We start from the raw sequence: 12,639 nt of genomic DNA on the forward strand, positions 1-12,639 counted from the left end.
TGAAACAGAGGCTGGATGGCCATCTGTCAGGGGAGATTTGAATGCAATATTCCTGCTTCTTGGCAGAATGGGGTTGGACTGGATGGCCCAGGAGGTCTCTTCCAACTCTTTGATTCTAGGATTCTGTGATTCCTTTCTGCTTCCTTGGAGACTAGGACGCAATGGAGCCATGGCTTCAAACTACAAGAGAGGAGAATCCACCTGAACATGAGGAAGAACTTCCTGACTGTGTGAGCTGTTCAGCAGTGGAACTCTCTGCCGCAGAGTATGGTGGAGGCTCCTTCTTTGGAGGCTTTGAAGCAGAGGCTGGATGACCATCTGTCAGGGGTGCTTTGAATGTGATTTTCCTGTTTCTTGGCAGAATGGGGTTGGACTGGATGACCCAGGAGGTCTCTTCCAACTCTAGGATTCTATATTAATAAGACGATACTAACTAACTCTCTTCTCCCTCCCGTTCCAGACCTCCGGATCCCCCTGATGTGGAAGGACACCGAATACTTCAAGAACAAAGGGGGTAAGTTCTCCTCTGAGGCTTTGCATCAAAAGCCAATAGGGAAATGCAAATTGTGTTGGCTCCTGACACAGAGATTCCCTTGTGTCTCAATACATTGATTACAAGCTTAATTCTGGAACTTAGGCGCATGTCGACATCCTAGCGTATGTTGATCACATGAGTTTGGGAATGGATTTAATTAACTTGCTTCTTTTTTTACCAGAAAATTGTGAACTAATTTGATTTTAATGGGTTAGACTTTGCAGTTTCTGGTGGAATGAAAATCACATGTAGCTCACGTGTTTACCCATCCACACACTGTCTTGGTAGCGAAAAGATATGCCACGTAGATGATCAGTAAAGAATAAGGTGTTTACTCTTTGTTATGCAGAGCAACACCAATACAGGAGATTCCCCCAGGCACGGCCAGGCCATCAAATGCTAATCAAGGTGGTCAGTTGAAACATTCACACCTAGCTCCAGCAGACAAGAGTTCTTTGTCTCATCCTGGTCATTCCACAGATATATAAACCCTTTTTCCTAGTTCCAACAGACCTCACTACCTCTGAGGATGCTTGCCATAGATGCAGGCGAAACGTCAGGAGAGAATGCCTCTAGAACATGGCCATATAGCCCGGAAAACCTTCAACAACCCAGTGATTCCGGCCATGAAAGACTTCGACAATACAACATCAATACAGGTTGTTGTAGGTTTTTTCTGGCTATATGGTCATGTTCTAGAGGCATTCTCTCCTGACATTTCGCCTGCATCTATGGCAAGCATCCTCAGAGGTAGTGAGGTCTATTGGAACCAGGAAAATGGGTTTATATGTCTGTTGAATGACCAGGGTGGGACAAAGAACTCTTGTGTGTTGGAGCTAGGTGTGAATGTTTCATCTGACCACCTTGATTAGCATTTGATGGCCTGGCAGTGCCTGGGGCAATCCTTTGTTGAGAGGTGATTAGATGTCCCTTCTTGTTTTCCCTCTGTTGTTTTGCTGTTGTAATTTTAGAGTTTTTAAAATACTGGTAGCCAGATTTTGTTCATTTTCATGGTTTCCTCCTTCGACAATACATTGAACATCAATACACTCGTGAGAACAGTTGCATTGACCCATACCATGTCCTTCGAGAGAGATTCAAATGGTTCTTAGGTGTCCATGTGAAGGATCCCCTTCCAGCAGCCAAGGAACAAAAATACAGAACTGTCTTGGCAAACCCTTGCACAGAAAATGTGTTTTATTTTATTTGTTTACAACATTTCTACCCCGCACTTCTCAATCCCTGAGGGGGACTCAGAGTGGGAACAATTCGATGCAAATATCACAGTAAACAACAATATAAAACCATAAATACACAATAACATTAGTTATACAATCATACAGCCGTTTCCATTATTAAAACAATCATATCAGAAAACTTAAGCATGTAACTGTTGCCAAAACTCCCAGGCTCAGCTAGCTTCTTAACATGGTCTGTCCAATCGGCTTCGTGCTTTGCATTTTTCAGTTAACACACTCACCAACTGATTTTTACATGCTCCAATACAGTTAGCTTACTTATATGGCTCTGCACCAGGCATGGGCAAACCTGGTCCCTCCAGGTGTTTTGGACTTATGTAACGGTTGCCAAAACTCCCAGGTTCAGCTAGCTTCTTGGCGTGGCCATCCAATCAGCTTTGCATTTTTCAGTTAACACACTCGCCAACTGATTTTTACATGCTCCAATACGTTTAGCTGCCTTATATGGCTCTGCACCAGGCATGGGAAACTTGGTCCCTCCAGGTGTTTTGGACTTAAACATGTAACGGTTGCCAAAACTCCCAGGCTCAGCTAGCTTCTTGGCGTGGCCCGTCCAATCGACTTTGTGCTTTGCATTTTTCAGTTAACACACTCACCAACTGTTTTGTACATGCTCCAATACAGTTAGCTGCCTTATATGGCTCTGCACCAGGCATGGGCAAACTTGGTCCCTCCAGGTGTTTTGGACTTATGTAACGGTTGCCAAAACTCCCAGGCTCAGCTAGCTTCTTGGCGTGGCCCAACCAATCAGTTTCGTGCTTTGCATTTTTCAGTTAACACACTAACCAACTGTTTTGTACATGCTCCAATACAGTTAGCTGACTTATATGGCTCTGCACCAGGCATGGGCAAACTTGGTCCCTTCAGGTGTTTTGGACTTAAACATGTAACAGTTGCCAAAACTCCCAGGCTCAGCTAGCTTCTTGGTGTGGCCTATCCAATCAGCTTCGTGCTTTGCATTTTTCAGTTAACACACTCACCAACTGATTTTTACATGTTCCAATACAGTTAGCTGACTTATATGGCTCTGCACCAGGCATGGGCAAACTTGGTTCCTCCAGGTGTTTTGGACTTATGTAACGGTTGCCAAAACTCCCAGGCTCAGCTAGCTTCTTGGCGTGGCCTGTCCAATCGGCTTCGTGCTTTGCATTTTTCAGTTAACACACTCACCAATTGATTTTTACATGCTCCAATACAGTTAGCTGACTTATATGGCTCTGCACCAGGCATAGGCAAACCTGGTCCCTCCAGGTGTTTTGGACTTATGTAACGGTTGCCAAAACTCCCAGGCTCAGCTAGTTTCTTGGCATGGCCCGTCCAATCAGCTTAGTTCTTTGCATTTTTCAGTTAACACACTCACCAACTGATTTTTACATGCTCCAATACAGTTAGCTGACTTATATGGCTCTGCACCAGGCATGGGCAAACTTGGTCCCTCCAGGTGTTTTGGACTCCAACTCCCACAATTCCTAACAGCCTACCGGCTGTTAGGAATTGTGGGAGTTGGAGTCCAAAGCACCTGGAGGGACCAAGTTTGCCCATGCCTACTCTATGTTGACCATATAATGCAGATTGAAGCTGCATTGTATTGCAATGTAAATCCAGCCTATGATGGGATCCCCAAAGGTCATCTAGTCCACCCTCCTGATGCTGCTGCAGGAAATCTGCAGCGTATCCAGCCTGGAGATCTTGCTGTTTGGGGAGCAAGGGGAGCATAATGTTGGTGGGTTTGGGGGGGGCTTTAGATGTGAGACCCTCTGCTTCCTCCCCGTCCCAGACTTGCATCGTTGTGCCGTGTTCTGCTTGCTCCAAATCGGCACCGAGATCTACGACACGGAGATGGTGCTGGTCGACCGGACGCTGACCGACATCTGCTTTGAGAACAGCATCCTCTTGTGAGTCCATAATTAATCCATATATATCTACACAACTACATCTAAGACGTCCTTCCTAGTGCCATGACCCCTTAATACAGTTCCTCATGTTGTGTTGACCCCCAACCATAACATTATTTTCGTTGCTACTTCAGAACTATCATTTTGCTCCTGTTATGAATCGTCATGTAAATATTTAATATGCAGGAGGTATTTTCATTCACTGGACCAAATTTGGCACAAATACCCAATACACCCAAATGTGAATACTGTTGTGGTTGGAGGGGGATTGATTTTGTCCTTTGGAAGTTGTAGTTGCTGGGATTTATAGTTCACCTACAATCAAAGAGAATTATGAACCCCACCAACGATGGAATTGAACCAAACTTGGCACACAGAACTCGAATGACCAACAGAAAATACTGAAAGGGTTTGGTGGGCATTGACCTTAAGTTTTGGAGTTGTAGTTCACCTAAATCCAGAAAGCATTGTGGACTCAAATAGTGATGGATCTGCACCAAACTTGGCACACTACCTACATGGCCAACACGGAATACTGGTGGAGTTGGAGAGGTGCTGTTTTTGAATTCTGGGAGTTGTAGTTGTAGTGCGCATTGACCGTGAGTTTTGGAGTTGTAGTTCACCTACATCCAGAATGCACTGTGGACTCAAATAGTGATGGATCTGGACCAAACGTGGCACACATCAGTATGCCCAAATGTGAACACTGGTGGAGTTTGGGGAAAATAGACCTTGGACCGCATCACAGTAGAAAATGAATCCACTTTGAATTCTTGCAGAATTCTGGGGTTTGTAGTTTCGCAAGGAGCCTTTAACAGCCTCACTAAACTACAAACCCCAGAATTCTGCAAGAGGTGGAAACTGGATTTAAAGTGGATTCATTCTCTAGTGTGATGAGGTCCCTTAACATTTGGGAGTTGTAATTGCTGGGATTTATAGTTCACCTACAATCAAAGAGCACTATGAACCCATCCCAAAATGGATCTGCACCAAACTTGGCACACTACCTACTTGGCCAACATGTAGGTAGTGTGCCAACAATTGGAGAGGGGCTGTTTTTGAATTCTGGGAGTTGTAGTTCACCAACACCAAAAAGAAAGAGAAAGACAGCTGAGAGATCTTCAGCCCTCTCTGCCAAAAGGGTTCCTAAGACCATCAGAAATATGTGTTTTCTGATGGTCTCTGGTGACCCGCTCTGAAACCCCCTTGCAACCCCCTTTCCCAACCCCCAGCTTGAGAAACGCTGCTATAGCCAGATATTAGACTATTAAAGGTAGCCTGCAAACCTCACACTCATTCCCTGCTGATTTTTACCCATTCTTTTTCTATTCTCTTTGGGTAACACTGGATATACATTTGCACTTTTATTTACACACATCTAATATGGGGGCAAACTCCAATAACTGATGTTTCTTCCCATTTTTCCTGTAGAAAAATTATAAATCTTTTCCCCTGACATTAAGTCCAGTCATGTCCGACTCTGGGACTCTGGTGCTCATCTCCATTTTTAAGCCGAAGAGCCAGTGTAAATACCTCCAAGGTCATATGGCCACTGGCATGACTGCATGGAGTGCCCTTACCTTCCCGCTGGAATGATACCTATTGATCTACTCACATTTGTGTGTTTTCAAACTGCTAGGTTGGCAGAAGCTGGGGCTGACAGTGGAAGCTCACGCCGCTCCCCAGATTGGAACCTGAGACCTTTTGGTCAACTAAGATGCCTCTCTATGAGTCCTCCCTTACAAATAATTCTGCTCCTTTATCTCACTTAAACATGTAACTGTTGTCAAAACTCCCAGGCTCAGCTAGGCTGAGTTTTTAAATCATTTTATGTACATATGGCCCGCTCACTGTCATTATGTTTGATTTACAGCTTTTTTTTTCTTCTTTTTATGTTTTGTGTATATTGTTTAATATGTTTTATATATTAATGCTATGATTAGTTTATTGCAATTTGTATCTTATTATATTGTATTCTGTTGTTCAGGCTTGGCATCATGTAAGCCGCCCCGAGTTCCCATTGGAGAAGATGGTGGCAGGGTATAAATAAAGTTGTTTATTATTATTATTAGGCAAATCTAATTTTGGCAAGGCAATTTTGTCAAAATAGGTGAGCATTCAATCCGAGTAAATTTTCTCCGTGGGCCTCCTGCCTGGCCTTGAAATGTCCCAGTTTCATGCGCCAGTGGCCTCTCCTCCTCCCATTTGAGCAACATACATAAGAGATATGTTGTCGAAGGATTTCCTGGGGTTGCTGTGAGTTTTCCAGGCTGTATGGCCATGTTGCAGTAGCATTCTCTCCTGACATTTCGCCTACATCTGTGGCTGACATCGTCATAGGTTTGTTCAGAGGTCTGTTGCTAGTGAGGCAAGTGGGGTGTATATATTAGGCTTGGGTAACAACGGAAAAAATTGTTTCTAAATTTGTTTCGTTTTTAGGGGTCCATTGTGTCTCATTTTTTTAAAGAATTCCGAAATTTTTCTTTAAAAAATTTAGAAATTTACGAAATTTCGTAAATTTCGAATTGATTCGTTAATGGCGGACGCGATTGCACAATATGCTAAAAAAAACCTCCAAACGGGACAGGGGGAACTTCTGAAGCTTCCCTCTCCCTCTGTTGTTGACTGTTGGTGTGAGAAAACACACAACAACTATATTATATTATATTATATTATATTATATTATATTATATTATATTATATTATATTATATTATATTATATTATATTATTATTATATTATTATTATATTATTATATTATATTATATATATTATATTATTATAATATTATTATATTATATTATTATTATAATATTATTATGTTATATGTTATTATATTATATAATATATATTATATTATTATAATATTATTATATTCTATTATTATAATAATAATATTATTATGTTATATATTATTATATTATATTATATATATTATATTATTATAATATTATTATATTATATTATTATTATAATATTATTATGTTATATGTTATTATATTATATAATATATATTATATTATTATAATATTATTATATTCTATTATTGTATATTATATTATTATAATATATTATATTATAATAATAATATTATATTATATATTATTATATTATATTATATATTATTATATATATTATATTATAATATTATTATATTATATTATTGTATATTATATTATTATAATATATTGTATTATATATTATTATATTATATTACGAAAATAATTACGAAAATTGGAAAAATTGTTTCGATTCTTAATTACTCCTCACACTATTCCTGCATGGCTCGATATTGGATCATAAGCTAATTTAAATATGAATTAATAACGAATTACGAAATTAACTAACGAAACCACCCAAGCCTAGTATATATATCTGTGGAATAATGTCCAGGATGGGAAAAAGAACTCTTTCTATTTGAGGCAAATGTTGCAATCAGCCACCTTGATTAGCAATTGACAGCTCCGTGCAGCCATGCTGGCCACATGACCTTGGAGGTGTCTACGGACAACGCCGGCTCTTTGACTTAGAAATTGAGATGAGCACCAGAGCACCAGAGTCCCAGAGTCTAGTCCCACGACTAGACTTAATGTCAGGGGAAAACCTTTACCTTTACCTTTACCTTTACCTTTACCTTAGCCTTGCACGTGCAAAGCCTGTTCACTGCTGCCTAGGGACATCCTTTGTTTGGGAGGGGAGAGCTTACTGGTCCAGGTTGCAATGGGCCACCTTTCTCCGCTGCTGACGTGCCCCCTCCCCAAACTCTCTTTGTCCCCCCAATAGCAGGGAAGCTGGACCCGACTTTGAGCTGAAGGTGGAGCTCTACAGCGCCGGCTTGGAGGAGGACTCAGCCCTGGGCAGCACCCCAAAAAAGCTGGCCAGCCGCTTGAGCAGCTCCTTGGGGCGCTCCTCCGGGAAGCGGGTGCGGACGGCTATGGAGGGGCCCGGTGCCGTGCCCGGGAGTCCCCTGAGCAACGGAGGGAGCAGCCCACTCCTGCTGCCGGCCCCCAGCGTGGCGTGAGTACCCCCCCTTATCCCTCGGGCATCAAATGTGCATCTTTTTTGGGGGTGCGTGTACCCTCCTGAACGCTCCCTCTCTTCCCTTGCAGGGGTCCCAAGTACCAGCTGCTGGCCTGCACCACCCTCCGCCTGACCCACATCCAGGACACCTTTCGCACCCACGATCTCGTTGTCACCAGCAATGGTATTTAAGGCGGGGAGTTATAGGGGGTTTTGGGGGTGCTGTGTGGGTCTCAGAAGGGTCCCAGCCTTGTAGGGCGGCATTGAAAAACAGCATTTGTGCCCAAAATTGGAATGCTTTTGGGTGAAGTCCTTTTGGAGAAATCTCTCTGTGTTGTCAAAGGCTTTCAGAGCTGGAATCAGCATTTTCTCCTGACGTTTCACCTGCACCTGTGGCTACTGGCATCTCCAGATAATCTGATTGTAGTCAATCAAGTGGAGTATATATTCCTGTGGGAGTGTCCACAGTGGGAGGAAAGAACCATTGTCTGTTGAACTAATGTAAAAGGTTCACAGCTGGAATCAGTGGCTATTTTCTAGTAGTATTTTCTCCTGACGTTTCGCCTGCACCTGTGGCTACTGGCATCTCCAGATTATCTGATGGTAGTCAAGCAAGTGGAGTATACATTCCTGTGGGAGTGTCCACAGTGGGAGGAAAGAACCATTGTCTGTTAAACTAATGTAAAAGGTTCACAGCTGGAATCAGTGGGAAGTTCTATGGCTATTTTCTAGTAGCATTTTCTCCTGACGTTTCGCCTGCACCTGTGGCTACTGGCATCTCCAGATGATCTGATGGTGGTCAAGCAAGTGGAGTATATATTCCTGTGGGAGTGTCCACGGTGGGAGCAAAGAACCATTGTCTGTTACACTAATGTAAAAGGTTCACAGCTGGAATCAGTGGGAAGTTCTATGGCTATTTTGTAGCAGCATTTTCTCCTGATGTTTTGCCTGCACCTGTGGCTACTGGCATCTCCAGATGATCTGATGGTAGTCAAGCAAGTGGAGTATATATTGCTGTGGGAGTGTCCACAGTGGGAGCAAAGAACCATTGTCTGTTAAACTAATGTAAAAGGTTCACAGCTGGAATCAGTGGGAAGTTCTATGGCTATTTTCTAGTAGCATTTTCTCCTGACGTTTCGCCTGCACCTGTGGCTACTGGCATCTCCAGATGATCTGATGGTAGTCAAGCAAGTGGAGTATATATACCTGTGGAGTGTCCATGGTCGGAGGAAAGAACCATTGTTTGTTAAACTAATGCAAAAGGTGTATATGTTATCAAAGGCTTTCATGGCCAGAATCACTGGGTTGCTGTGAGTTGTCCAGGCTGTCTGGCCATGTTCCAGAAGCATTCTCTCCTGATGTTTCGCTCACATCCATGGCAGGCATCCTCAGAGGTTGAGGGGTCTGTTGGAAACTAGGCAAGTGGGGTTGATATATCTGATATATCTAGCAGAACTCTATTCTGCTAGAGGTAGGTGTGAATGTTGCAATTGGCCACCTTGATTAGCATTTAATAGCCTTGCAGCTTCAAAGTCTGGCTGGTTGCTGCCTGAGGGAATCCTTTGTTGGGAGGTGTTAGCAGGCCCTGATTGATTCTTGTTTGGAATTCCCTTTCTCTTTACTTACGGTCCTGATTTTAGGTTTTTTTTAAATACTGGTGGACAGGTTTTTTTTATTTTCATGGTTTCCTCCTTTCCGCTGAAATTGTCCACATGCTTCTTGATTTCAGTATTTTTTCTGTATAGTCTGACATGAACCAACTTGGGCACAGCATATTGTCAGTGACATCGGCAGCACAGCAAAGCAGGAACAGATCAATCACAGCCACCTTAGGCTATAAACAACTTTATTTTACAACTTCAGCAAGGTCCATAAAAACAAAGTCCACACTTCTCTGATATAATTCAGAAAACCAGGAAGCATTAATCCAAGGCATGAGTATGCATTCATACAATCCAATAATCCAAACCATGAAACAAGAAATACTTAGATAGGAATCTTCCCAGCAAGGCTTCCATGAACAAGGAAGAGAACTACACTTGATTCCAAACGATGCTTCATCTGACTATATTTTCCATACTTGGAACTTTTATCCCCTCGTTAAACTATCCCCAGCACTCAGAAATTGGTTTCACCTTAGTTGAGATTCCCTTATCTTTTTCTGTCAGATCCTGGCAGACCGCCGAAGCCACTGTTCGGTCTGCCTGTTTTGACTAATCTCCTGCCTGGGTTGTTGTAGGCTTTTCCGGGCTATATGGCCATGTTCTGGAGGCAATTTTTCTCCTGACGTTTCGCCTGCATCTATGGCAAGCATCCTCAGAGGTAGTGAGATCTGTTGGAACTAGGAAAAATAGGTTTATTGCCTCCAGAACATGGCCATATCGCCCGGAAAAACCTACAACAACCCAGTGATTCTGGCCATGAAAGCCTTCGACAATACAATCTCCTGCCTCCTATCTATTTGCTCATTAAGTTTTGCAGCCGAGCCAGGTGCCCAGTTGTTTTCAAGCCCCAAATCGTGGGAACCCTCTGGTAGCAATTCAGGGTGTACATCATCATCCCCACACCCTTGAGGGACATCCTCATAGGAAACTCCACTTTGCACAGGGGTCTCCTGGTCCTTCTCTGCATCAGTATCATTGACCAAACCATTGCCATCTTGATATTCTTTGGCATCACTTCCCACATTCAAAACACCCTGACCCAAAACACAATCACAAGCTGAACTCCAACAAGGTGCAGTGGGCTCCCCTTGAGCTCCATCCCATAAAACCCCCACTCCCCACAGGTGCAATGGGGAGCATGAAGCCACAGCTTGCCTTAGACATCCAGGGAAAGGCAAAGCGGGGAATGCTTTGTCCATTCCCCCCATTGTACCAATCCCAGCAATTGGTTCGTGGCCTGAATAACACAACTCTTTCCTTCCTGTGTGACTCCACTTTGGCAGAAAAAATGAAATGCAAAGATACAGAATGGGTGACGCCTGGCTCGAGAGCAGTACGTGTGAAAAAGATCTTGGAGTCCTCGTGGACAACAAGTTAAACATGAGCCAACAATGTGATGTGGCGGCAAAAAAAGCCAATGGGATTTTGGCCTGCATCAATAGGAGCATAGTGTCTAGATCTAGGGAAGTCATGCTACCCCTCTATTCTGCTTTGGTTAGACCACACCTGGAATATTGTGTCCAATTCTGGGCACCACAATTGAAGAGAGATATTGACAAGCTGGAATGTGTCCAGAGGAGGGCGACTAAAATGATCAAGGGTCTGGAGAACAAGCCCTATGAGGAGCGGCTTAAGGAGCTGGGCATGTTTAGCCTGAAGAAGAGAAGGCTGAGAGGGGATATGATAGCCATGTATAAATATGTGAGAGGAAGCCACAGGGAGGAGGAGGGAGCAAGCTTGTTTTCTGCTTCCATGGAGACTAGGACGCGGAACAATGGCTTCAAACTACAAGAGAGGAGATTCTATCTGAACATTAGGAAGAACTTCCTGACTGTGAGAGCTGTTCAGCAGTGGAACTCTCTGCCCCGGAGTGTGGTGGAGGCTCCTTCTTTGGAAGCTTTTAAACAGAGGCTAGATGGCCATCTGTCAGGGGGGATTTGAATGCAATATTCCTGCTTCTTGGCAGAATGGGGTTGGACTGGATGGCCCATGAGGTCTCTTCCAACTCTAGGATTCGATGATTCTATGATTCTATGATTCTATGAAAGTCCTGCACTTCTACCTGGTGCAGAATATCCTTTTTCTGGTGCAGAATATCCTCTTTCTCTGTTTTTTAAGCATAGGCTGGATGGCCATCTGTTGGGAGGGCTTTGATTGTGTCTTCCAGCATAGGGGTCAGACTGGCTTCTCAAACTGTGGGTCCAGATCCCACTTGAGACCCCCTGAGCTCAATGATGAGGTCATGAAAAATTTTGCAAAAGGTTTCTGAATGCCACCCATTTGCACACAACGGTTAGCAAGGACATGCAGTGTTTACAGTAGATTCTGCAGAAAAGGCTTCAACTACACTCCACACAAAAAAGGAAAGTCAAGCTGTTTTAGCAATTCTTACAAATGCTGGCTTGTTTTGAGTCAATGTACATACCTATATACCTGGGTTTCTCTCTCTTTTTTTCTCCCCCCCCCCCCTTCCTAAATCTCACAGAGGAAAGCTCCTTCTGGCTCCCGCTTTATGGCAGCGTCTGCTGTCGCCTGACTGCTCAGCCCAACTGCATGGTGCACCAGATGATGTGCGGCTTCCTCAAGGTCCAGGTAGGAGCTTTCCCCATGGGCAAGTAGGGGAGGGCATGCTTCAAACCTGATTGGTGCCTGGAATAAGTTCTTCTCAGAAGCAGCTGGAGGATTTTGTGTTATAACAGCGGTTCTCAACCTGGGGGTCGCGACCACCAGGGGGGTCATTCGGCCAATTTGGAGGGGTCGCGAGGCCACCTATGTGAAGGAGCTTAAAATTACTGCCACCAAATCTGTGAGGAAGCCGGGCAATGATCAGTATCAGCTTAAGAGTTGGTTTATAAAGGAACTATTAATTGCAGAAGGATTTATTCATTTGATAGCGTAGCATTTACTGTCCCTGGTTTGGTTTTACTTCTTATGCAGGCTGTTTGGCTTAGGAGTAAAGGTAACAAAGGCAAGGCTTGTAAAAAAAAAGTAACAAGTTTTGTTAGAATATAACAGATTCAATGTTTCTTCACAAGAGGCACAAACTTAGTTAGTTACATTAGTAAGGTTTCATGAGTAACTTTAGGTACACCAGAGATTTCAGTGTTCTCTGTAACTCTAACGGTCACAGACTCTTCCCTGTTTCTCCCACTAGAGAAATCAGTCCTTTCTGTAACTCTAACGGTCACAGACTACTTCCCTGAATCTCCCACCAGAGATTTCAGTCCTTTCTGTAACTCTAACGGTCACAGACTCTTCCCTGTTTC

At 43.3% G+C, this 12,639-nt stretch overlaps 1 protein-coding gene across 5 annotated transcripts in view; it reads left to right on the forward strand.

Moving 5' to 3' along the window:
* RTKN (rhotekin) overlaps positions 1 to 12,639 on the forward strand; it is an 85,199-nt gene that overhangs the window by 57,258 nt on the left and 15,302 nt on the right. For all 5 annotated transcript variants that reach the window (XM_067468460.1, XM_067468463.1, XM_067468459.1 and 2 more), the window contains exons 4-8: positions 461 to 514; positions 3,572 to 3,689; positions 7,473 to 7,706; positions 7,799 to 7,893; positions 11,859 to 11,965. In XM_067468460.1, the coding sequence (XP_067324561.1) occupies positions 461 to 514; positions 3,572 to 3,689; positions 7,473 to 7,706; positions 7,799 to 7,893; positions 11,859 to 11,965 (608 nt within the window). The remainder of the gene's footprint in view (positions 1 to 460; positions 515 to 3,571; positions 3,690 to 7,472; positions 7,707 to 7,798; positions 7,894 to 11,858; positions 11,966 to 12,639) is intronic.

This window comes from Anolis sagrei, chromosome 5 (genome assembly GCF_037176765.1).
Source record: "Anolis sagrei isolate rAnoSag1 chromosome 5, rAnoSag1.mat, whole genome shotgun sequence".
Lineage (NCBI taxonomy): Eukaryota > Metazoa > Chordata > Lepidosauria > Squamata > Dactyloidae > Anolis > Anolis sagrei.